At 57.7% G+C, this 25,393-nt stretch overlaps 1 protein-coding gene across 3 annotated transcripts; it reads left to right on the forward strand.

The window, feature by feature from the left end:
• The first annotated feature begins 505 nt into the window (after positions 1 to 505).
• Positions 506 to 24,355, forward strand: LOC116837386 (uncharacterized). 3 transcript variants are annotated; one of them, XM_075068046.1, is made up of 17 exons: positions 506 to 658; positions 964 to 1,015; positions 2,490 to 2,575; positions 3,250 to 3,297; positions 4,165 to 4,311; positions 5,824 to 5,901; positions 7,670 to 7,752; positions 9,107 to 9,244; positions 9,959 to 10,072; positions 10,623 to 10,753; positions 14,748 to 14,965; positions 17,187 to 17,270; positions 17,793 to 17,913; positions 18,251 to 18,417; positions 20,766 to 20,915; positions 22,050 to 22,253; positions 23,754 to 24,355. In XM_075068046.1, the coding sequence occupies exons 1-17, from the start codon at positions 572 to 574 to the stop codon at positions 23,940 to 23,942; spliced, it is 2,097 nt and encodes a 698-aa protein (XP_074924147.1). In that variant the 5' UTR covers positions 506 to 571; the 3' UTR covers positions 23,943 to 24,355. The 3 variants fall into 3 exon arrangements, with proteins under 3 accessions (XP_074924147.1, XP_074924148.1, XP_074924149.1); XM_075068047.1 differs by having other exon boundaries at positions 22,050 to 22,217; XM_075068048.1 differs by lacking the exon at positions 22,050 to 22,253.
• The last annotated feature ends 1,038 nt before the right edge of the window (positions 24,356 to 25,393 follow it).

A 25,393-nucleotide genomic window follows, 5' to 3' on the forward strand; every position in this document is an offset into this window, starting at 1 on the left:
GAGGGGCTTTGCTAGAGGATAGTCTGTCTCTTGTTTAGATTGTAAACTCTTCCAGGCAAGACTATCTCTTTGGTACAGTTTGTACAGGGTCTAGCCTGGTGGAGCACTGATCCAGGGCTGGGGGCCCAGGACACTCTAGTGAGGCAAATTAATAACAGTAAAAATAAAAAGGATGGCGGGTCATTAACTAATGAGGTTTGGAAGAGATGAGGTTTCTTCAGGGGCCCCCACGAGAATATAGTATTCTATAGTATTGCAACTTTTTCTTATTGAAGGGGCCCCTGAAATTGCTTTGCCCCAGGCCCCCTGAATTGCTCTGCTTTTGACAGTGCTGGAGCCATACAAGCAGATGACTTCAGCTGTCTGAGTGCTGCAGGGGAGGCATGGAAGGAACTACCCTTGTGCCTACACCCCCAGCTCTGCCTTTGAGGCTGGGGTGCTGCTCTCCCCAGCTCTGTCCACACCTGCAGCTTGTGCTCAACTGGCGCAGACCTCTCCCCCCCACCTGCAGTCAATACCTACCTCTGCTCCCCTGAGAAGCATCAGGATAGGGTGGCCAGACAGATTAAAAATGCATGGTAACTTCATCTCCCTTCCATGGAAAAGGAGCTCACCGGCTGGAGAGTGCAGTAGAGTGTCAGCTATGGACGCTGGGCAGGTGAGTGCTGCTGGGGTTAGCTGAGGGACCTGGAATGGGGAGGTCTGGGAGGGGTGGCTCCCTCATTGCACATTGTCCTGTGACTGTCCCCTTTGTCCAGCTTTGACATCTGGCCTGTTGCTTCCAGCTCCTCCTTGCGCTGGTGCGGAGTGGGAGCCAGGTACTCTCTGGAGCTGGCTGGTGCATCAGGAGCCAAGGAACTCGCTTTCCCTTGTGCTTCTCCTTCAGTTCCCTAGCAGTCTGCTCCTGGAAGTGCTGGGCCTGGGGCAGAAGCCCTTACCTCTCTCTGGTGTGCTTCCTTCCAGGCCAAGCAGGAGGCATGCGTGCGAGCGGCAGTGGGACTCCGACACGCAGCAGGTAGGGTGCCCTGGGCAGCCAGCAGCAGGGGGTGTCTAGGGCATGAGAGCCTACAATTCACCAGACCCTTTGTGTAGTTTTGTCAGGGGATTGGTTCCTATGTGGGAGTGGAGAGTGGTCTGGGAAGCTGATGACTGGTTCAACCCAGCCCAGCCTGGTAGGCCCAATTAGGCACCTAACTGTCCTTGAAATCAGCGGGAGAGAGGCAGGTAAATCTCTCTGCAGAGCTGGACCCAAAAGCCAAACGCATCCGCTGCTGCTGTGAAAGGAGCTGGGGTCTGTGTCCAGCTGGCCTGGCCAGAGCCCCTTGGTGAGAATGGCAATAAGGCAGCCAGGCACGAAGAGCAGCCGGAGGGAGATGCAGAGTTAACTGGAGAGGGGCATGATGAAGGGAGTACAGGGGGAGGAAGGAGATGGGCCGGGGGAGAATGGGGCGAGCTGGCTCTGGGGGGCACTGCAGAATGAAGACACAACATGTCTTTGCTCTCTGAGCCACTGGTACCTAAAGTGGGGCGAGAGTAGAGGCAGCAGGGTTTCAGGAGGCTGCACCCCGCCTTTCCTCAGCCTGGGGCTCGAAGTGAAGGGCTGGCCAGGCTCAGGCTCCAAGGGGGGACGGGCAGGAAGCTCAGGCCAGCGCTTGGAAGTGGTTTTGTCAGTTCACAGCAAAGGGGAACTGCTGACAGGAGTGTTCCTCTGTCAGGGGCCTGCAGGAGGATAGTCCCTGACCACAACAGGAACCCGGGGATGGTTACACCCAGCAGGCTACAGTCAGCCAGGATCTCACTCCCTTTAGCAACCAGTGTTCAGGCTTCCCCTCTGTGCCTGAGCCAGCAGTAAAGCCACGTCATGTCTACACCACTGCAGGGAACCAGCTGGGCAGGGCCAGCAGCAGCAGGGTTCAGTGACCTTCCTCACCCCGGCCCTTCCCTGGCTGCAGGACCACCCGAGGGGAGGATGGGCTGAGATTAAATCCAAATTGCTGAGGCTCCCCAGCGGGGACCAGGAGGAGGCCAATGCTCCCTGCAAAGGGGAATTGGGGAGGGGATGGAGGGCAGCCTGGGCTCAGCAGGTGAAAGACCCATAGGCACATGTGGGCCAAAGTCCCAGTGCCTGGGGAATGGCAGGTTGGGTCAGGTCACCCGGCTCTGCTCTCACTCTAGTTTCCTGGCCCATTACCATCCGGCATGTGGCTTCATGTCCCTGCTGTCTAGGCCTTCCATAGGTGCCACAGGTGGTGTTGCCAGGCCCAGGAGATCCAGTCTGCAGGTGTTGTGTGGGGATGGCACATCCCAGTCCTCACTGCAGCTGATTCCAGGGGAGTGGCCCCTGTGGATCAACTGGAGTGGATTAGGCCCCAGGGAGCAGAATCTCCCATAGTTTATTTCTTGATCATGGTCTGATCCAGTGTTTGTGCCCCTGGCCCCCCGAACTGCATGTAAATAGCCCTGACCTGTCCCCTTGCTCGACGTTTCAGGCTCGGGGAAGCAGGAGAGTTTCCGGGTCATGAATGAAGACTCCAGCCAGCTGATTTTCATAGATAAGGTAGACAAGAACATTCAGGTAGGTTTGGGTGGTGTCCGGGGCAGGGTCCTCACCCCAAGCTGGAGTGAGGCGGGAAGGTAGGGATGCTCACGTCATGCCCGTGCTCAGGTGGTGGCCCGGAAGCTGCCTGTGTGAGGAGTATGGCTGTATGCAGGGGCAGTGTTGGGCTGGCCCCTCCAGCCAGGCACAGGATGAAGCAACAGAGGCCTCACCTCAAGCAGCAAGAGTCATCCCACAGGGCATACCTGCCCTCTTACAAATCAGCCTTTGGGACTTGAGGGAATCCTGACCCACTGGGGTGGGGGGTGGGGGCTGAGTCCCAGGACTGTCTCACGGCCTGGCTTGGTACAGCTCTCAGCCCCTCCTGCATAGTCCTCTCACTTAGTTCCCCTCGGATGGGGTCCATCTCACCCACAGCCCCACAGGAGCAAAGGGCAGCAGCTCACTGCCTGCTCAGCCTCTGGTAGGTAGGAATTGTGCCAAGGCCACAGCTGTGGAACTGTTTCCTGTGGTGCAGTACAACGCTGCCAGCCCCTGGAGCTCAGCTGCTATGGTTCCTCCTGCACCTGGCCCAGGGTGACGAAATACACCCCAGAGGTCCCCATGGGATGGGAGAGCTCTGGGCCGGTGGGTGGTGGGGCTGGATGAGAGGCAGAAAGGGCTAAGTGCTAACCCAGCTGCTGTTTTTCCAGGAGGGCTGCTTCACATTCAATGGCATCTTTAGTCTGGACACAGGGCAGGTATGGTGGGTTCTGCATGTCTGTGCTGGGAAGGGGAAAGGCCTAGGGCCTGCACTTCTCTCCTTAGACTCAGGGGCAGGCAGTACCGAGAGGCTGATCCACAAGCCCAGACTGAGTCCTAGACTCCCCAAGGCCTGAGAACTGATCCATGTGTTACACCAGAGCTCGGCCGTGTCCTCTGGGATTATCCTGGCCCCCCAATCACGAGTGGTAAGGAATGGCTGCTAAGGTGCTTGTCATGATCCCCCTGATCAGCCTAAGGCCTCTGAGGGAACCTTGAGATCCAGGGATAATGTGAAGCATGGTCCAGTGCACTTGGAAATAGCCCAAGCAGCAGGGGTTCCCCTCCCCTTGGGACTAATCTCGAGTCTAGTCCCTGTGGGCATTTCACCATTGCTCCTGCCCCCACAGTGATGCTCCGTCCTGGCATTCTCACTCTTATTCACGCTGCACAGGGGTCTCCTATCCCCCTCCCCTGCTCCCAGCAGATGCCCCCTTTGCGATCCCAGGCCTCCTTCAGGGGCTGTGCCATTCCCAGTCTGCTTCTCCAGGGCCCGACTGACACAGGGCTTGGGGTGCTGAAAGCGTCCCAGCCCAGCTGGTAAATGGCTTTATATTCACATGGCTGAGCACGTTTCAATGGGGTCTCTACCTCTTCCGACCACCCCCAGGCCCAAAGCCCTCAGCAGGGGCCAGCACCAGCAGTGGGGGTGGGGGAAGGAGGCTTTGGGGCTGCCTGCACTAGGGAGGTTGGGGGGGGTGCCAAGGTCAGGGCTTGGAGCAGAGCACCCTGGCCTGTGTTCGAGATCTGCCACAGCTCCCCTAGGGTCGCTGTGTCCTGGGTTGCTCCCCTGGCTTTCTCTGCAGGACGAGATGTTCTTGGAGCTTGTGAGACCCCTGCTGGCCATGGTGCCCCTTGGTTACAGCGTGTCCCTGCTGCTGTGGGAGGCCCATTGCGCTGGCACCAAGCTGCAGCCTCAGGGCACTGAGCAGCACCACAGCATCATCCAGCAGGTGAGTGTAGCCGGCTGGGTGACCCAGGGGTTATTGCTGGGTCCTATCTCCATCTCACCAGGCTGGTTTAATCCTTCGGATGCTCTGGGTTGGGATGGCCCACCCCACCCACTGGCATGAACCTTCCAACCCTGGTAGGCTGCCTGGGGCTTGGCACTGAACTGGGCAAACAGGAATATACATATGTGTGCTGGGTGTGGTGTCCCGGTGTCAGAGGGCAGCCAGGGGCACCATTTAGGTAGTTTGGCAGGGCAGATCTGGGCATCACAGCAAGGCAGGGAGAGATGTTCTACCCCTCTGGCTGCCCCAGTGGTTCCCTGCTCCAAGGAGGTGGCAGCAGTTCTGATATGGGGAGAAAGCCAGCAAGAGCGGCAGAAAGTGCAGGGGGTGGGGAGGCGGCTCTGCCATGGGGAAGGCACCGTCCCTGCTCCCCACTTCTAAGCGTGGAACTGTGTTGGCTCTGCAGTGCTCTGGCCACTGCTGCCTGAAAGCCGCTCAGCACCGTTACCTTCCCATCTCCTGTCACGTGTCAGACAGACAGATGGAGGCAGTGGTGTAGCCAGCACCAGCTTCCCCCGGAGGATCAGAGTGGCCAGGTAGCTCAGCCAGCCCATGGCTCCAACAGGGTCACAGCACGGGAAGGTGGCAGGGGGTGCTGGAGCCAGACAGGCACCTGCAGCTCATGCATCATCCAAGAGAGGGGGAGAGAAAATGGGTCAGCGCCTGGGAGAGCCAGTGAACGCATGTCAGTGGGATCCTGGGACATGCCTGGCCTCCCATTGCCAGACCAACTGGGGTTGTTGCTATATGAGGCACTTCTCAATCTACACTCTGTCACTTCCTAGCACAGTGTCTGGCCTCTTGCCTAGCTCAGCATGTCCCGGTCCCCCGTAGCATCGGCTCCACGTGAGGATAAGAACCTATTAAAGCTGTTAACTGGACGAGCTGCTCCTTTAGCTTGAGCTGTAGTGGCTCATGCTTCTAGCTCTGACAGGTCAAACCCTGCTAACAACTTAAGCGAGGGGATTGGTGTGGGTAATTTGGGTGTAATCAAATGGCAGTGAATAACCACAATGAAGGCTCCTGAAGTAGACTGACATTTACATTTTACCATTCACAAAAATCCAAGGGCTTCCAGGGCCTAAGGGACTCCTGGCCACCACTAAATTTCCCCTGCACCCCCATTGAAATCTGAACAGCCATTGGACACAGCGTCCCAGGGGTCAATTGGCAGCCAGGGATCCATTGGCTATGGTATCCCAGGGGTGGGGGAGACAGCCTGGGGAGGCTGCAGCTCACGTGGCAGGCGGTGGTCCTGAGCTCTCAGTTCACCCAAAGGGCCCAATCCCGCCCTTCCATGAACAGATGTAACATACCCTGAAATTGAGGGGAGCTCCCCCAGTTATCTGAAGACAGGACAGATCCCAGCTTCAGAAGAAGCCCCCGGGCCACAAATACCAGTGAGCTGGTGAGCAAAGCACAGGTCTCTGAGCAGTTTCACCCCCTCTTCAGGTGATAGAAACCGTCTTCCAGGATCCCAAGCTCCCAGGGGATGGCAGGGAGCAACTGCAAACTGTCAGCTTTGTCCAGGTAAGATGGAGTGCGGGAGATCCCCTGCTGGCAGGCTGGCGTGTGTCCCGGGCTCGTGTGTGCCCCAGGCTGGCTGCCCATCCTCCAGCCTGGGCCATTGGGGGCCGGGGGGGGGATGATTTTATCACCTTCATTACAGCAGTATCTCTCATTGCCTGTGGTGGGGCCTTGGAGCTGCTGCCCTCAGCAGGCTCTGAACCCCAATCTATGGGTGCAAGTGTCAGCCTGGAGCATAGGAACCATCCCCTGCCTGGCTCTCCTGGGTCTGAATGCCCTCTGCCGATGCTGCCTCAAGACAGGTTTGTGCCTTGAATTTAAACATCAGAAAGAGGAAACAAAGGAAAAGAAGCAAAGGAATGGAGGGGTGCAACCTGCTGTGCCTGGAGCCAGCACCTGAGGCTGGGCCATGCCTCCGGATGGGGCTGTGGAGTGGTTAGCTCTTTGGGTTTGCAATAATACTGTTAACCCTGCTACAGCTGGACAACCAGCTGCCTAACAACTTTCCCTTCAGAACAATTGGCATGGATCCCTGGGTATGTCAATACCAAAGAACCATGACAAACGTTTCCATTCAGAGAGGCCCCCGGGGAATGTTCCTTTATGAAAAGGAGAGTGGGCAGGCTGCTTCCGCATTAACTTCCTCCCCCATCTCCTGGAGGAACGAACTATGACATTGATCCTGCCATCAGATCTCTGTGGGTGAAACCCTCCTCTGTGCAGAGTCCTGCTCCTGCAATCGGATCTGGGTGGGCAGCACAGTCCAAGGCCAGGAGCTCAGACAGACAGCTGGTTAACTGCCCATCATTCCCTGCCATAATGGAAGGGAGGGCGAGGGAGGGGGCTCCTGGTGTTTTCCCATGGGAAGCAATCTCATTTCCCACTCTCACAGCCAGCAGAAGGGGAGAAATCCAGGGCAGGCAGGAACCTTATTTTATCAATCAAGGCTCACAGCAAAAACATAGCAGGGTCTCTGTGATGTTAGGGCAGGGGCAGCTTTACCAAGTTTGTTCTAATGAGAGAGAAGCAGAGCCAAGACTTCTGATAACAATACAGACCCCACCCCCCTCCAACGGCCTGATCCAAAGCCCTGTGAATTCCTAACTTCAATGAGGATGTGGGTCAGGCCCCAGATGGGTCCGGCTCTTCTACTGTCCCCCTGACCACCCCACATTATTGGGATGCCACAGGTTTACAGTGCACCTCCTGGAGACACATGCAGTCCCCAGCCACAGCCCCACCCAGTTACCTCCCCTGCCCCCCGGGCAGTGCTGCCCCCGGGCCCTCAGTGACAGTGTGACACTGGGCAGGAGCCAAGCTTTCCATTGCTGACCAAACTCTAGTTTCCGTCAATTTCCTTTCACATCCCTGCACGTGCCCCATGGAGAGCCAGCCCGCCGGGAATAGAGAGGTTCCCAGTTCAGCTGCTTTACAGATCGCCACTATATTCAGTCAAGGGTGAGATCCCTGGGCATAGAGCTGCTTCAAGGCCTCTGCACCAGGGCTGATTGGAGCCATGTGGCTGGCTCCCTGCATCAGGGGAATGTCGGCGATCAGGACTCCGTGTTTCCCATATGGAGCTAGACCATTAAAGGGATTCCTCATGGTTACAATAGTCCCATGGCTCAGGAGCCCTGTGTGAAACCATCCAGCCCCCCCCCTTGGGCTCCTGCCTCCTCGCCATGGGGCACTCCCTACTCAGACAGCCCACTGCCAGCTCTGCTCCATGCCCAGGGTGGCCCCTGCTCAGTACTAATGCTGCTTGTTATAGCTTTGTGCAGACGGAAATGCCCGGGACCTCCTCAGCCCCAGAAATCAAGCCTTGCCCGTGCTGGACGTCCCCCCGCTGGGTCTGTACGTACCTGATCCCTCATTCCTGCTCCTCCCAGGGCATGCGCAAGAAGGTTCCAGTCCCCAGCAGCAAGCTGGGCAATAGAGGGGATAAGGTCACAGTGGGGGGATGGTTTCAGTGACATCTCTGAAAGCGACACGCTGCCCTTGGCCAGAGCACGTGGAGCTTGGGCTTGGGGTGCCACAGCAGAATGTGGGTGTGTGGTCAGTACTAGAATAGGGAATAGTGCTCAGGACTGAGCATTGGAGGTGGGAGGGCAGGACCAGGAGAGTGGAGTATGGAGCAGGCCAGGACTGGGCACCTGGCAGAGGTGTTAGGAGCCCAGGACTGGACAGGGGTGGGGGGACTGTGGCTCAGAATTGGGATGCACTGCAGAGCTGGGGGTGGGAGCGCAGGAGAGCAGGAGGTGCACTGCAGAGCTGGAAGGAACCCCACCCAGCACCCAGCAACTGTCCCTTCCTCCCCAAGTGGCTTTGAATCCTTCTGTTTCTAAAGCACTTCATTTACTCCAGGACAAGCCTGCAGCTGGATAGAGGCCAGTGGAGAGGGGATGAGCTGGGGGCTGGCTGGAAGAGGCCTGTTCCCAGCTGCTGACAGCAGTGGGGACATGCCACGACCGTGCAGCCAGAGGCAGCTGCTTGGTAGGACTGGCATTGTGCTGCTCTGCGCTCACTCCCATTGATGGTACCACCCAGCAAAGCCTGGCTCTGGGCAGGCAGAAAGCAGCTTGGTTGGTGGCATCTGGAGGGGGGTATGGGGAGGTCTCCTGCTACAATATGACTGAGGCACTAAGGCTGCAGTGGGAAGAGGCTGGGCTCCATCCCCCAGTTGCCTCGGGCGGAGGGACAAGGTACCCCAAAGGCCACTGAGCAGCTGTTCTGCTCTGGGAATGGCGCCCAAGCCTGGGGGAATGTGAGGGGGGCGGGGTGGGGTGCTCCCTCCTAAGCCAGGGTAAAGAATGGGAGGAAAGGCCTGGGTGATGGGCTGCAAGAGGGAAGAGCATCTCTGATGTTGGAGAATGTGTTGACTCCACAAGCCTGTGGCCCCGAGCTCTGCTCATCACGTGATCTGGTAGGACCCAGGGTGATTGCAGCCATGGGGAGACCTAGGAACCCCCCCAGGCCAGACTCTCAGTCTGCATAGGGACTGCCTAACCCCTGGGCTGGAGTGAGAGCTGATCCTGTGGGTCGGAGTTGGGGGTGATGGAGCTAGTCCCTCCAGAGCAAGGGCCAAAAGAGGAGGGGGATGGGGAGGAGATCCAGAGGGTTTGGTTGCTCTGCCCCATGCGGGGCTTATGCTGGTTCCCCCCCGTGCTCTTTCCCCCAGAGCCTCTTACTCCTGGCTCTCTGTTTCTAGGATGGTGGAAGAAGCAAGTGAAATTGTTGTGTCCAACTCTACAGCTGCCTACAGCTTCTATGTGAGGGGGCTGGAAGACAGTCCAGCACCATCCCAAGGGTGTTCGCAGAAGTCCCAGGTGGAGCAGCATGCAGCCATGTAAGGGTCAAGGTTAGGGGAGGGCAGCCCAGGGTGTGTGTACTGGTGGGGAGAAGGCTCTGGGACTGCTACTGCACACTGTCCATCTTCTGTAAGGGACCCTGCATGCTCCTTGGCCATCTCCCATCCACCTCCCAAGTAGGCCTGGCCCTGTTTATCTGGGTGAATTCCCAGAGCACAGGTGGGTTGGCTGGCTGCCATCTTTGAGAGCTCAGGGCCAGATCCCAAGGGCTCCCCAGCCAGGGCTTGAGGGGCCGTGTGTGCAGAAGAAGGGAATGGAAATGGGACCCAAGGGGCTTTCCCAAAGCCCAGGAAGGGGAGAAGGTAGAGAAGCTGCTGGCAGGATCTGAGCACTAGCCCTCTGGCTCCTGGAGGCTGGATTTGTCCCTGGGGCAGTAGATCTTGCACCCCCCCTGGACAGAGAAGCTCCAAGGCATCTCCATCAGAAGCAGCCACAAGCCACGCAGTGTCTTCATGCCAAGCTCCCCAGATGTGTACCTAGAGGGGAAATTGTGGTAATTTGCTCAAGTGCTGTCACAGCAGCAGGACTGACTCAGCTAAGTCCTGCTGCTTCAGCAGCTGAGCCACAACCCGACACCCTGGGAGCATGCCAGGGAAGGGGCTGTTTCGCTTGTCACGGCCTGTTGCCCCCTGGTTCCTGGGAAGGTGAGCAGCTGCCCCCTGTGCGTGCCCTCACTTTCCTGCCTTCCCCAGGTGCGCCAGCCTGTTCATCCTCACCGTGGAGCAAGAGCTGGAGGGCAGCAGGCGCCAACGCTCGGCTGTCAGGATTTTGGAGTTCTGCCAAGGGGCCGGGCCCTGTGTGGAGCCGTACGTACAGAGGGAACATGCAGCTCCAAGCTGCTTCTCCAGGGCACCAGCCCATGGCTTGTCCATGGGCAATGGGGGCCTGTGGAACTCACTGCTGCAGGATAATGAGACCTATAGTTCCATATGTTTGAAAATACGTTGGATCAGGTTGGTATATGATCATCAGCAGCAATGGTAGCCAGGGCTTGCAGCTTCACTTTTATTTATGTCCATGGTCACAGCACTCAAAAGCCCTGGCCAGGATCAGGCCCTCATTGTGCCATGTACTGTACAGAGCCTGCCTGGTCACTAGCTGGGGGCAGGAAGGGATTCCCCTATGGAACCATGGTGCCCAAACAGCCAAGAGTTTCACCCGCCTTTCCTCAGCAGCACCTAGCACTGGAGACAGGCGCCCAGGCTGGGTGGGGCTGGGCCATGTGCTGGGCCCTTGGCCTTATACTTCGATTCCTACCTTAATTAATCATAATAATAATGATTATAATGGTGTGCTGTTGTCTCTGTGCCCTCCTACCTGTGAGGCTCTCACACCCAGTGTCCTGTCTCTCTGCAGTCCCTCACCCCTGCTCCAAGCTCTGGCTCCTGGTGAGCTCCCGGACGATGCCGGATTCCTCCCCTGGATTCTTAAGCGGGTGCTAGAAGGAAACAACCTCACGTTTCTGCTGCTGTGTTTGACTCTGCCAGGTACTTACCCCACTTTTGCCCATCATACCCACTCTACCCAGGGTCGGCTCTAGGTTTTTTGCCGCCCCAAGCAAAAAAATTTTTGGCTGCCCCCCACCCCAGCCCTGGGCTCTCACCCTCTCCACCCCCTGCCACCTGACCGCTGGGCTCTCTCTCCCCCCACACAACCCCCCTTGCCGTCCCAGCCCTGGGCTCCCCCTTCCCCACGCTCGCACCCCTGCCACCTCAGCCCTGGCTCGTCCACTCCCTCCCCCACCCCTGCTGCCCCAGCCCTGGACTCTCCCCCTCTCCCGCAGCCAGGGCGGCTTCCAGGCCCCATGCACCAAAGCGTGCGCTGGGGCGCAAGCCCACCAGGGGTGCTTTGCCAGTCGCCGGGACAACCGGCGGCAGGCAGGGTGCCTTTCGGCGGCCCTCGCCTGCAGAGGGTCCTGCATGTCCTCGCGGCTCCCGGTGGCCTCCGCCGCAGCGTGCCTGTGGGAGGGTCCGCTGGTCCCTACAGCTTCGCTGAGCCGTGGGCCATGGAACTCTCACAGGCACCCCTGCGTTGAAGCTGCGGATCAGCGACTGGCAGAGCGCCCCCTGTGGACATGCCGCATCGCAGGCCAGCCTTTAAGGAAGTGCGAGGAGCGCCAATTCGAACATTTTCAGGTGGCCGCTGAGCAGGATGACGAAAAAAAAAAAAAGCCCTTGCATTTCCTTCCAATGTATTGCTACTTTCCATAACTGATATAAATAATACAACTTATATATTATGGTACAATTGCATCATATATGCTGTTTGTTGCCTTATAACGACCGACATTCTTCACATGTGTTGGTCCCTGGCCCCCTGCGGGTGTGCCATTGCTGGGTCCAGCTGCTCCCGCCCCCCTCATTGAAGCAGGTGTGCAGGGTTACTGCCCTCTGGGAACTGCAGGGAGCAAGTGGACATGGGGCTAGGTTGGAGGCCAGAGCAGGGGCTGACTGGCAGGTAGGGTCAGCGCAAGACAGGCAAGGGTGCAGGCTGCGGAGACAGGGGTGTGTGGAGTGGGCTGGCTTCAGGCAGGGCCGCAGGGGGATGCACCAGGGGTTGGGAGGGCTGGAGACAGAGGAATGCGGAACTGGCTGGCTTCAGGCAGGAGAATGCAGCGGGGTTGGCTGGAGACAGGGCAGGGGGTTGGGGCTGGGTGTGGGCAGGGTGTGCAGGGCTGGTGCGGGCAGGGGTGTGTGGGGGCTGGCTGGCTTTGGGCAGGGCCACAGGGGTGTGTTGCAGGAGGTGGCTGGAGACAGGGCAGGGGGTTTGGCAGGGGCTGGCTGTGGGCACGGGGTGCAGAGCTGGCTGGGGGAAGGGCAGGGGGTGCAGCAGAAGCAGCTGGAGCCCCGGCCCTTTAAACAGCCCGCAAGCCTCCCACTATCCCAGGGCTCTGGGGGTTATTTAAAGGGCCCGGGGCTCCCCTGCTTCTACCCCGCCCCTGACCTTTTAAATAGCGGCGGGAGCCCTGGAGAATACATGGGGGCGGTGGAGCTCCGGCAGCTATTTAAAGGACGGGGTGGCAGAGGCAGCTGGAACCCCGGCCCTTTAAATAGCTCCCTGCTATCCCAGGGCTCTGGGGGCTATTTAAAGGGCCCAGAGCTCCAGCTGGGAAAGCGGGGCTGCGGGGCAGCTTGCCGTGCTCTGGCCGTGGCTCCAGCCAGGAGAGCGGGGCTGCGGGGCGGCTTGCCGCGCTCCGTCCGGGGCTCCAGCTCTCGGTGCGGGGCCCTATTAAGTGGGGGGCCTGATTCTTGGGAATCAGCTGAATCGGCCTAAAGCCGGCCCTGCCGCCATGCTTGGGGTGGCCAAATGTGTAGAGCCACCCCTGCTGCCACCCCAGCCCTTGGCTCTCTCTTCCCCCCAGCCACACCTCCTGCTGCCCCAGCACTGGCAGCCCTGGGCTCTCTCTTCCCCCGCCCCCACACCTCCTTCCACCCCAGTGGTGGGCTCCCCCTGGCACCAGTGCTGACTCCACCTGCTCCTCCCTTGCCTCCAGCCAGTCCAGTGCTGGCCGGGTTGGGGTAAGTTCCCGGCCCAGGGTCTCTCCAGCCAGGACTCCCGCCTCCAGGACCAGCTGGGACCCAGGAGGGCAGAGCTGGGGGACCGCCCCGGGAGGGGGCTGAGGAGCCGTGGCAGGGTAGCACCAGAGGGAGCGGAGCCCCAGAGAGTGGGAGGCAGGCCCCGCACGGCAGCGCCCCACCCTCTATGGCCCCGCTGCTGCTGCTGCTTCTGGCGTCTTGCCGCAGTCCCTGGGCAGCTCGGGCCGCTTCGCCCAGCCCTGGCTGCGGCGCTGGGGGGTGGCCGCCCTGTGGCACCTGCAGGCGGCTCCATGTGCCCCATGGGGCAGCCCCCAGCCCAAGTGTCCCCCACTAGGAGCCTGTCCAGCCCAGACACAAGGTGCAGCACTGCTCCCCCGCGGCGAGAACTGCAGCGGCCCTAGGGTGCTTCCTGCGCACGACGTGCTGCTGCTGCCAGGGCCTGCTCTAGGCTTTTGCCGCTGGAAGCAAAAAAAAAAAAAGATGGCCAGAACGCAACCCTTGAAAATGTGTGGCCCCAAGCCCGTGCTTGGTTTGCTGGTGCCTAGAGCTGGCCCTGACTCCACCCCAGGGCAGGGATTGGTGTCTGGGGTCCATACACCAGTGCTGAGTCTGCCCCCTGCTGGGCAGACCCTGGAACAACCACATTCAGTTAGCAGAATTGCCCCATCTGCCGGACAGACTCCCCGAGGGCACAGCCAGGACATGCCTGCAGCTGGGGGGTACAGCCCAGTCCAGAGGCAGCACATTTACAGCGAGCACCTGGCTCTGGGTGGAACCAGAAGGAGCCATGCTGGCCTATTCTGTGATCCTACAGGTAAAGGCCCATCAGGAAAGGAGAGAAGGGCATGAGATTAACGCTCCCCATCCCCTTGTGCTGCTCTGGACAGAAGGGGCCACCGCCTAGTGCTGCACAGAGTGGGATGAGGCTAATCCCTGGCCCTGGGACTGCTCTGAGTGGAGGGGATTAGTGCCAGCAGCTCCAAAGGCCAATGTGTTCATCTGATTCTGCCATGCACTGAAAGATGCCCAGGGGTTTGCCTGGGTTACTTCCTTTCTCCTTCCCTCCACAGGCCTCCCTGTGTCTCTGCACTGCCCTTCCTGCACTCATCTAGCTCTGGCTTTGAGGGCCCCATCATGCAGCCCCACCCCTGTGGGTGTGAGAGCCTTCTTTTCTGCAGCAGACTCCCTGCAGCTCTGAGCTCATCTCAGCCCTTGGCAGGACAGAAGCACTGCCCCCCAATGGCTGTCCCCCTTTCACTGAAATGGAGTAGCTGCAGAGGCCATCCAGGCAGCGAGGGTGAAAGACGTTCTGCAAAGTAAAGGCAGACAGTTTGTTTCAGGGCTTCCCATCGATCTGCTCACCGGGCACCTGTCTGTGCCACGGCAGCTTGTCCCTGCCATCCCGGGTGCACCTGACGTGTTATCATGCCGGGTCCTGAGTGAGGGGAACTTTTGCATTCACATGCGGCAACCACAGACCCCAACATCTGAGAGTCCCGTCCCATGTTGGTCCTTGGGCCCCATTTCTTGGTGATCCCAGATAGATTCCCCAGTCCTTGGCCTGTGATCTCTCCGATCTTTTCCCCAGAAGTTGGCCATGGTCTGACATTCCCACTGGGAGGCCAGGAAGGTTCCCAGCTGCTCAGAGCATGGTGCCAGCTTGTTAGCTGGGAGCCAGTGTCTGAAAGACTCCCCAGAGCTCGCACCTGCTGTTGCCTCCAGTCCCTGCATGGCCAGCCTGGGCAGAGTGACTTCATGTTGGTCTGCAGGGTCTGATACTGTAATTCAGCACTCAGGCATGGCTAACTGGACTGATTATTCCAGCAAATTCTCCTCCCACTGCCGTCTTTCCTGTCTCCCTGGCCTCTGCTCCCTGTAGTTTTTAAGTATATGACATTGACTCCTGCTCCAGCACCCCTCATGGCTGAATGCTCTGGTCTTGTAGATGCCTCTGGAGAAGAGATCCTGTCAGCCCTCTCGCTGGCTGAGCAGGTGAGGGGACTAGCCAAGAAGGTCTCACCAACCCACTGGGATCCTGCCAAAGCAGCTTGGAGGCAGAGGGCAGAGATCCGAGAGCTGAGGGCCCAGCTTCTCTCCAGCAGCTGCCGCACAGTGCAGGAGAGTGTGATCAGCCAGCTGAGGAGAGTGCTGAGGGACCTGCAGGTGGGAGAAGCAGATGCACTCAGGGCCAGTTTAAGGATGTTTTGTGCCCTAGGCAAAACTTCCACCTTGCGCCCTCCCCCCCACCCCTTCACCCTAAGGCGCCCGCCTCCGCGGCAGCTCCCTCCTCCGCCCTGAGGCGTCCCCCGCCTTGTGGCAGCTCCCCACCCCCACCCTCCGCCCTGAGGCACCCCCCTGCCCCAGCTAACCCCTGCTCTGCGCACGAGCACCCCGAGCACGCTGTCCCTGCTTCACTTCTCCTGCCTCCCAGGCTTGCGGCACCAAGCAGCTTAGGCGCCGCGAGGCGGGAGAAGTGAAGCAGCCATGGTGTGCTGGGGGAGGAGGTGGGGCAGGGGTGAGCTGGGGCGGGGAGTTCCCCTGCATGCTGCCCCCCCTGCTTACTTGCTGCAGGCGGCCCTCCCCGCGCTCCCCTGCCCCAGCTGCCAGCGGCGACCGGGGTGGCTGAAGATCAGGCCGCCGCGATAGCTGCCGAAGAAAATGGCGCCCCCCGCAAATCCTAGCCCCCTAGGTGACTGCCTAGGTTGCCTAAATGGTTGCATCAGCCCTGGATGCACTGCACATCTAGTTGTACACAGCTGGGACACTCGTGCCCAAGCTGGCTAGCCCAGGGCTGTACGCCATTCTTCACAACACAACCAATGATTTAGATAATGGCACTGAGGGTACACTTATAGAGTTTGTGGACTATACCAAGCTGGGAGGGGTTGCAAGTGCTTTGGAGGATAGGATTAAACTTCAAAATGATCTGGACAAACTGGAGAAATGGGCTGAAGTAAAAAGGATGAAAGTCAATAAGGACAAATGCAAAGTACTCCACTTAGGAACAATCAGCTGCACACACAAAATGGGAAATGACCGCCTAAGAAGGAGTACTGTGGAAAGGGATCTGGTGGTCACAGTGGATCACAAGCTAAATATGAGTCAACAGTGTAATGCTGTTGCAAAAAAAGTGAACATCATTCTGGGACGTATTAGCAGGAGTGACGTAAGCAAGACAAGAGAAGTCATTCTTCCACTCTACTCTGCACTGATTAGGTCCCAACTGGAGTATTGTGTCCAGTTCTGGGCACCACATTTCAGGAAAGATGTGGACAAATCGGCGAAAGTCGAGAGGAGAGCAACAAAAATTATTAAAAGTCCAGAAAATGTGACCTATGTGGGAAGATTGAAAAAATTGGGTTTGTTTAGTCTGGAAAAGAGAAAACTGAGAGGGGACATGATAACAGTTTTCCAGTACATAAAAGGTTGTTACAAGGAGGGAGAACAACTGTACTCCTTAACTTCTGAGGATAGGGCAAGAAGCAATGGTCTTAAAATAAAGAAGCAAGGGAGGTTTAGGTTGGATATTAGGAAAAACATCCTAACTGTCAGGGTGGTTAAGCACTGGAATAAATTGCCTAGGGAGGTTGTGGAATCTCCATCACTGGACGTTTTAAAGAGCAGGTTAAACACCTGTCAGGGGTGGTCTAGATAATCCTTAGTCCTGCCATGTGTGCAGGGGACTGGATGAGACGACCTCTTGAGGTCCCTTCCAGTTCTACAATTCTATGAACCTCAGCTACTGCCCCTGCTTGTACCAGTGCATTCAGGGAAAATCTGGGCAGCTGTCCCACAGTGCTTCAGCAGGGGCACCAGCACGCAATGCATTCTGGGATGGAGGAACATCACCCATCCAGCCAGCAACATACTAATGTTCTGATCTACCTTCCGGGAAGACAGCCATGTGCCAGGCCAGGGGCGTGGAATTCTGGGCTGTCTAGGTTACTAGGTTCTAGGGGTGGACGCAGCGTAGGTAGATGCACCATTCTGCCGGTAGCACAGTGTATGCCTAGCTATGTGTGTGCGCCACATGGCTGTATGCATGCACAGTGCTGGATGCAGATGGGTTGGCATGGGTTACATGGCTGTAACACTCTGGGCCTAAGTCTGAACAGAAATAAAGCTCTTGTCTTGTAAACCTGAGTGTAAGCGTCTGCAGGGGTCCCTTGCTTCTCCTCAGGGCAGAAGGAGTTAGCCAGAGACTGGGGAGAGTTTGTCGCCCGGAAGGATCTCCAATGCTCCGGGGCTGTGCAGTCAGCAGATGCTGGAGGCCCTGTGGATGGTGGCCTTACCTAGGACTTGGCTTGCTGCCCCCTCCATGGACAGCATGGTACCTGTGGTTGTAACACACAGCACAGTTAGGTCTCCCGGGCCTGTTTTGCAGGTGCTGAAGAACCAGAGCTGGGAGAAAAAGAAAGAGATGTCAGAGGCATTTGAAGGAAGTGGGAGCCGTCATCCTGAAGCCAAGGTGAATCTGGGATTCCAGCTGCTGATCACTGCCCTCCAGGTGCAGAGAAGTGGCACAGAGACGTGACACAGGGCAAGGAACATCCCCTCCCCCTAGCACAGAGTCACAGGGGCAGGCATAAGTGATACAGATAAAGTCAGAATCCACCCCCAAGCCAAGCAGAGAGCTACCTTACACAGTAGCAGTGCAGTTCCCTGCTGGGCCAGCTTTGGGTCTCATCCCAGCACTTTATGCACCATCTTCAGAATCTGGGCCACACAGTCAGGGGAAGCCCACACTCAGCACTGAGTCAGAGGTTGGGCAGCTGGGGCCCTGCACAGCTGGCCAGCTGCTGGCTGGGCTGAACTTGAGATGGCTGTGCTTCATTGCTGCAGGGGACTGAGGATGAGGGCTGGGAAGCAGAGTCTGTGTTGGAGGGGCTGCAAGTGAGGGGGAATGCTCTGTCAGAGGTCCCCAGTATTACAGTGGACCTGGCCCCATTTAGCTTTAACAGGGCCCTGTCTGATGTGTCCCACGCTACAGGGTCAAATTCCATTGTGGCCGGGCAGGGATGATCAGCTTACAAACCAGGTGCTGACAGATATGCTGAGAAGCCAAGAGTTCCTGGACAGAGGCAACCCCAAGCCAGATGGAGCCGTACCAGGTATGGGAGCAATTTCAGGGGTGGATCTGTTCTTGCCTAACCTGGGGGCGCATTGCCTGCTAACATGATCTGACGGCTCAGATAAGTTGTTAAATACCCAGAGAATGGCCCCTCCTCGAGGTCAGCCTCACCCCACACCAGCTGAGAGGGCATCAGCGAGACTGCTTGAAGTCCAGCTTGCTGTTAAGGGGACCCACAGTGGAGAAACTTCTGGGTCGGGACCTCCTTAGGGGAGGAAATGGGGCTGGGAGGGGGCTTGTGTGGTTGTGTTGGGGGTTCTGCTTCTTTTTCCCCAGCATTCCCTCCCCTGCAGATCCCCCTCCCTCTTTTCCTGCAGAGTTTGTTCCCCTCTGTAATGACAAAGGAGGCGAAGCTGCCAGAAGTAGCTTCAGGTGGTTTGGCCGAATCCCCCCAAGCATGGGAGCAGTGACAGGGGAGAAGCCTTTGCAAAGTGGAGCCAGCAGAACACAGGAACCAACCAGCACTGCTAGTGTGACCGGAACGGTGAGTGTGATGCACTGGGGCTAGGAGAGAGGCCCACGGACACTGTATGGCAGCCTGGAGTAGAAGGTCTCCCTGTCTGCACTGATTTGATTTCCCTAGACGTGACTTATGTCATGGTCACAGGGCGGCTGCACCTCCCTCTTGGGCCTTCCCCTCTCCTAGGTGGGATCCTGCAATTCTCCTACTCTCAGGGTAGGCCCTGGGCTACAGCAGCCCTGGGCTACAGTAGCGTGTGTAATAACTGTGCTTACCCTGCAGGTCCAACTGGGTTCAGGCACCTGCAGTTCTTCCCTCCAGGAGGCTGTGGCCAGGGGCACATGGGAATCAGACAGCCTGCTTAAAACCAAACATTATTCATTTTAACAGCAGGAGCAAAGTGCTAGAGAAAGATTTAAAAACAACAGGCAGTCTGCACACGTCTCTCACCAAAAGCCCTCCCATCCCAATGATCACTGGGCAAGCTGAACTCCTGCGTGGGTCCTGGGGGTCAGTCTGGCCCCCTAAACAACTCCCCTACAGCCATCCCCTCTCTTGAAAGAGAGTGGGGAGGAGGGGGGCAGGCTTTTCAAACATGCCACAGTCCTTTAGATCTTCTGGCTCCAATGCTTTTTCCTATCCTGCCATTGTCTCTTTACAGCCCACAAGTGTTTGCAGAGAAATGGTTTATCTGAAGCCATTCTTCTTCCTGACTGATATCAGCCCCACTACTATCCTCTGTTATAGACTGGATTTCATCCAGCAGGAACTCAAAGCACTTCACAAACAATATATATACCATTGCTGCAATGCAGCCACCTCTGGGGTGGAATGTGGCAGCTGTCTGCACACAGCAATGCTACACAACAATTTAGACACAAGGGGTTCAATTTTCCTCTCACTTACCTCAGTGTTAGACTGCTGATTTCCATGGTGTTACTTTTGACCTACCCATTCTATATGAGAAGAGACTCAGACCCTGCAAAGCGAAAAGGACCAACATAGCCAAAGAAATGTCTGGAGATTTCAGGGAGGTGGCATTTAATCACCCAAGCAAGATCAGGCCCCAACAGAAGGATTCCTGCATCATCCAAAAGCCCCAATACTGTGTAGTTCTGAGCTGGAGCCTGTCCAGGCTGCAGGCATAGCCATCCTGGCTCCCTGCTCAGCCCTCAGCCAGACTGCCAGGAGCCCCAGCTGGGCACAGAATTGCGGACTGTTCTTTGTCTGACTTGGAAGGGAATCGACCCCCCTGCTGTTCTGCTTGGATTGACCTTTCTACGAGAGCTGCTCTCACTACATTTCACATAGTCCAGCCTCTGGTGCCACGAGGGCTCTCAGTGCACTGCATCTCCGGCCCAGCCAGCACTACCATACTGGGCTGGGACACTGTGATTTCCCAGCTGGGCCCCACTCTCTGTGTGTCCCACAGCCACTCCAGCTAGGAGAAGCTACATGCAAAACCAGTGCTCTTACACCTCCTGCTGGGAGAGGCAGGGATTGCAGTAACGCTGAGAACCTTTTCTCCCACTAGTTATCCTGGTCCCTACAGCACCTCCTGCTGAGAGCAATTGGGCTGCAGCCCTTCTACAGGCAATGAGTTCACACCATTTCAGGCAGGCAGGGAGCTGAGTTCTTCCCCACAGATGGCGCATTATTGTGCTGGGGGAGCCCCAGGGCAGCGTGGCTCCTCACAGGGAGGCTGAGAGCTGGAGCTGGGTGGAGAAGCCTTGGGAAATCTCTGCTCCATGATTGGAGAACAGAGGAAGTCAAGGAGGGAATGGGGTTGGGGGTGAAAGCTGATGAGTCACAACTTGTTCCTCAGCCCTGAGTCCAGCTGAGCTTCCTGCCTCAGCCCAGGCTGGTGATGGTGCAAGCTCCTGGGGGCTGTGCCTTGGAGAGGTATATAGGGCTCAGAGTGTCCAGCCTGTGATGCATCCATCCCACAGCGTGTCTGCCCTGTGCTATGCACGGTCCGCCCCATGGTGCACATGTGCAGGAGGTGAAGAGGACCATAGCAGCCCCGTACCCTATACTGCGTCCCTCTGCCCTCCCTCAGCCACCCTACACCCACCTCGTCTGCACCCTCTCACCCATTCAGGAAACCCCCAGGGTGTTTCATTGGGCAGGATATGCAGGCTCGTCCCTGCTCCTCTTTCTTCCCTGCTTTGTCACTCCCTGGTGTTAGGACAGGGCCCTTCGGGCACAACACTCGGTGCAACCCCCCTGTGCTCCCAAGCATGCAAATGCCAATGCAGAGGGACCCCAGGTTGCCCGCCTGGCTCCCTCTCTGCACCTCAGCGCTGAGGCTGGGAATGGCCTGCATAGGAGAGTCACTTCCTGGGTGCCGTCTCATGTCTGCTCTCTGCCAGGTGGGGAGCTGGGCCTCTCAGCAGCACCCAGCCCTGGAGCTGCAGTTTGCAGAGGCCAAGGCCAGGAGGCAGCGTCTGCGGGAGCAGCACCAGCAGCTCATCCAGCAGGAACTGCTGAAGCTGGAGGAGGAGCTAGCAGGGAACCAGGAGGTGAGTGAGGAATGGACCCTCACCTGGGACCCGAGGCAGAGAGCAGAACACAGGGTGATGAGGCAATAAGGGGGCCCAAGAGCGATGGTCCCAGATGGCAAGCTGGGGGCAGGTGTCCATGGCAAGGCACAGAGCTGCAGCCAGCCAAGGCCAGGATGCAGAGCCAAAGCAGAGTGAGGAAAATAGGCACTTTGCAGTGACATCAGAAGCCACACTCCAAGGCTGCAGGCACAGGGAGGCTCTGCCCGCCAGGGGCTGGTCACCACAGAGTGGTGGGGCAGCTGAGGACAGGGATCCCTAGGGTAGGGTAATGCTGCCCCAGTCTGCAGTATCTTATATGAGTTCTCCCACTGCACATCAAGCCGAGAGGGTGTGGTGGCAGTGACCCCAGAGATGGTCCTGGCCCTTGCTCATGCCTTCAGCTCTAGTGGCATCTTCGGGGGCAACCTCCAGCCTGCTCTGAGACAAGGAAACTGCAAGACAAAACCCACAGGCTCCTTGCCCCTGAGGCAGGAAGAAGGCACCTGGGAGACAGCTGGGCCTATGGCACTGGGAGCAAATGGGGGCTTTAGGCATGGGGGGTAACATGCAGATGGGATGAGGCACTGGGAAGGGCAGATGGGGCAAAGGGGACCTTGCAGTGCTTCCAGGAAGGATGAAATTGGGGGTAGGGAACCGCCCTTGAGGTTTGGACCATCCTGTCCTTTCCCAACAGGCAGCTGAAAGGCTGTGCTAGTCCAGGTGAGCCACTGAGCTGGTTTACAGCTGCCCAGACCCTCCCCGTCCTGCTTCCTCAGGCTGTTCAAATTGGATGGCAGCAGTGACTCGTGGGGCACAGGGCAGTGCTGTCCATTCCTGAGTGGGCAGGACCAGACTCAGGAAGATACCAAAGCAAAAGCATGTCAGGGAAGGAGCCTTCCCCATGGCTGCTCTGTGAGGAGAGGTCCAGTGCACAGGTGCTATGCGTGCTGAGATGGACGGCCAGGCAGCAGGACAGCCCCTTTTTAGCCCTCTGTGTGAGCCCAGCTAGCAAAGCCAGCTCTGACTGAGCCTGATGGTTTGGTCAGGGCCCCCATCCCCTCTGCTGGGACAAAGGTGACTCCCCACAGCCTGCCTGAAAGCTCTCGCTCCCAGCTCCCTCCTGCCCAGCAGGACGCATGGTGCTGGCCCAAGGAGAAGGCGGTGCTGGTCCTGCAGCTGGAAGCACTGCAGAGGGAATGGGCCGAGGCGGAGAAGGACCTGGAGGCACTGTACCAGCAGCACAGACTGGAAGCGGAGGCTCAGAAACAACATGTGCTACAGGTCACCAGGGCTAAGCTGCCATTCTCCATGTGTCTGGTAATAAGGGGGTTGGGGAGGGATCAAGGCATGGCCCAGGACAGCCCAGTGGAAGCCAGTCCCCACACTGGCTGTTTGAGGCTCCATGGACAATGAGTTGGTCGACCTGTTTCCCAATGGACATACATTCCCATCACAGAATCAGTTGGCACCAGCTGCCCCTTTGCTGGCAGGCTCAGCAAAGCACACTAAGGGCTGAGGGGTGATGGAGCTCTGCTGAGTAGCCCTTGTGATACAGCATGGCCAGAGGGCAGCATGAGAGTGTTAGCAGGGGGCCTTATTCCCTGTCAAGGGAGGAAGGTTTGCTTTAGATTAACTAGAGCACCTGACTTCAGTCATGTGATAAAAACCCCTGCTTCAGTCAGACAGTGTGGGAGTTGAAGGAGGAAGGTTTGATTGGAGCAGAGTGCAGGTGCAGAAGTTGGAGAAGAGAAGAGTTTGATAAGAGAGAAATAGAAAGTTTGGAAGAGTGCTGTGGTGGATTGTTGAAGTTTAGAAGAAACCCTAGGTAAGGGCACCAGAGCTTGTGTAGAAGGGAGGCAAGAAGCCCTTCACAAGCTGAAGGGTAGGAGAGAGGGAAGTACCCAGGGAAGGAACCGCTAGTTCAAGTTGGTTCACCACAACCCTCAGGGCCCCTGGGTTGGGACCTGGAGTAAGTGTGGGCCCAGGTCCCTCCCTCTCCACTCCCCTCCTCCAAGGACACTAGTGGAGTAATTAAGAACCGGTTCAGAGGCAAGCAATAGCGCCTTGAACCTACCCCAGAGAAGAGAAAGCGCAAGACCCAGCAGAACAGTACCAGCAATTTGCCACACCCTTCATGGTCAGGGTTGAGGCAGGGTGATGGGAGCAGTGGACATCAGGCTGCTGGCTCCCTTTCCCCCACAGCACTGAATTCCCTCTCTGCAGGGCGATCTCGCCTGGCCCTGGGATGTACCTTGATACCCTCTTGCAGCCCGCTGAGGAAGCCGATAAGCTAGCTAGGTGCCTGCAGGCCTTCCTCACAGGAGGCTCAGGAGCCAGTGTTTGTGCACTGAGGAACTGTCATTGCTAATAAATTCCCCAGCTTACAGTTCTGTGAGAGTGAGATGGGCAGCAAGAGAGAAGCTGCAGTGCCAGAGGAGGATAAGGCAGCTGGCAGTGCTAACATGCAGGGGGTGCTTCCCGTGACACTTGCTCTTCTGAAGAAGGGTGGCATCTTCCCTGCCTTGGTGCTGCTCCCTACAGCACAAAAGCAACAGGGAAGGATACAGGCAAAGCCTCCCCCAGTCACTGAGCTTTCCCTGCCCAGTTGGGTTAGTCCCCTGCCCTGGCTGAGCCATTGTGACCCACTGGCCAAGCTGGGCTACTGAATGCTACTCTGAATTGGAACAAGATCCTGCCCCCACCCCACATAAGCCACGGCTCTGGCCTGGCACAGCTCACTTGTTGACCTTTACTGGTTTTTGGTTGAGAGGCAGGGCTGGGGCACTGCATGGTAAAAGGAAACACTGGTCTCTGCAGGTGTTTCGGGCCTATCGGGGTCTCTCGGAGGAGCAGACTGATGCACTGGATCAACAGTACCGGAAGCTGTTGCAGGAGGCCCTCCAGGATGCCATCTCCCTGTCTGCGCAGAACCAGCAGCTCCGGGCACACAGCCAGCTGGGCTGCACTGATCACACCACGCAGACAGACCCACACTGCGCGCAGTGAGCTGTGCCATGCCTGGGGGGGTGAACACTGGAGATTTTGGGGGGAAGGGGACAGGGGGCGATGCCTGCCAGTCATTCCAGGGAAAAGGTGCAGTTTGAGTAGCCCCTGGGCCAGCCTTTCTTACAGCACCAGGCAGGTGTTATGGTGTTTTAGCAGGTCTCTGAGCAGCTGGGGAGCTCTTTACCGGCACCTGCTGAATTGGGGAGTTGTCTGTGTGCAATGGCAGACTGGCCCTGGGAGGTTATGGGGGACTGAGCAGGCAATGTGTGAACACATGGCTAGCTCAATACAGCACCTTTCCCACCCTCCCCCAACTGGGCTGGGAGAGCGCACAGCTTCAGCAAATGTAGGTTTATAAAGCTACAACTCCCACCAGCTTGTAGGCTCTCAGTGGGAAAAGCAACCCCACCCCACCCCCATGTGTGACCCTGGCCCCAGCTCCTTTCCACAGCAATGGGACAAAGCGTAACAGGGGCTTGGAGCCCAGTGCAGAACTTGGCAGCTGCTCTCAATTGTTAGGGATGATACCACTGTGGTCCAGCTTCACATGCCCAGAAATCACAACAGTGGAAGCAGCTGCACAAGTCAGCAAGGAACCTGGCCCTGGCTCCAGCCCAAGGGCTGTCAGGAGCTGTTAACGCACACAGTGCAGTGCGCAGAGTCCAGCCACAGGCCTGTTCCTCCGGACCTGAGGAATGTCTCCCTGCAGCAGGGGCCAGAGGATAAGGCCAATACGTCTCCATAGGACCTGGCATTAGGCATCTGAGGGAAGGGCTGGCATGCAGGGCTGTTAAGCCCCCAGCTCCCGCAGTCTTTCAGAGCAGGGGCCCCAGCACTGCCGCATACCCAGCCACGCCAGTAAGTGTCCCAATCAGGAGTTAAGGGACTAGCTGAAGGCTCCCAAAGTAGACTATTTAGGCCACCATGATCTAATAGAGCCTCAACCCCCCCCCCATCCCCATGTGTGAAAACTAGCCCCATTACCCTCACTGATCCTGATGCATGTGCAGCCTGCCTGGCCTAGCCCCTGAGAGCAGCCATCCATCCTGTTCATTGAAGATGCTGCAAAAGGTGCACCCACTGCACTGGAACAGGCCTAGCCTGAGCATCCACCACAGCCCAGCCAGTCCCTGCTGGCCTGGGCCAAGCCCCAGGCAGGAGCCCGTTACAGCCTGGGGAAAGGCTGCCGTATAGACAGCAGCTAAGTGGGTTGAAGCCTCGGCCACCCCAGGGCTCTGCCATCAGGTCCCAGCCACACTACAGCTTTTAACTAAAGTGTAAATGAATCCCCCAGAGCAAAGGTTCTCTCTGCACCCCTGCAGAAAGACTGAACAAAGCCCCAAGTCCCTCTTTCCAGGGGGCTGGGGCATGTCAGCGGTGTGGAGAATTGTGCTCCCATAGGGCTGGCAAGCACTGCTGAAATACTGTGGGAAATGAACTGCACGAGACAA

The sequence above is a fragment of the Chelonoidis abingdonii genome, chromosome 7, assembly GCF_003597395.2.
Source record: "Chelonoidis abingdonii isolate Lonesome George chromosome 7, CheloAbing_2.0, whole genome shotgun sequence".
Taxonomy (NCBI): Eukaryota; Metazoa; Chordata; order Testudines; family Testudinidae; genus Chelonoidis; species Chelonoidis abingdonii.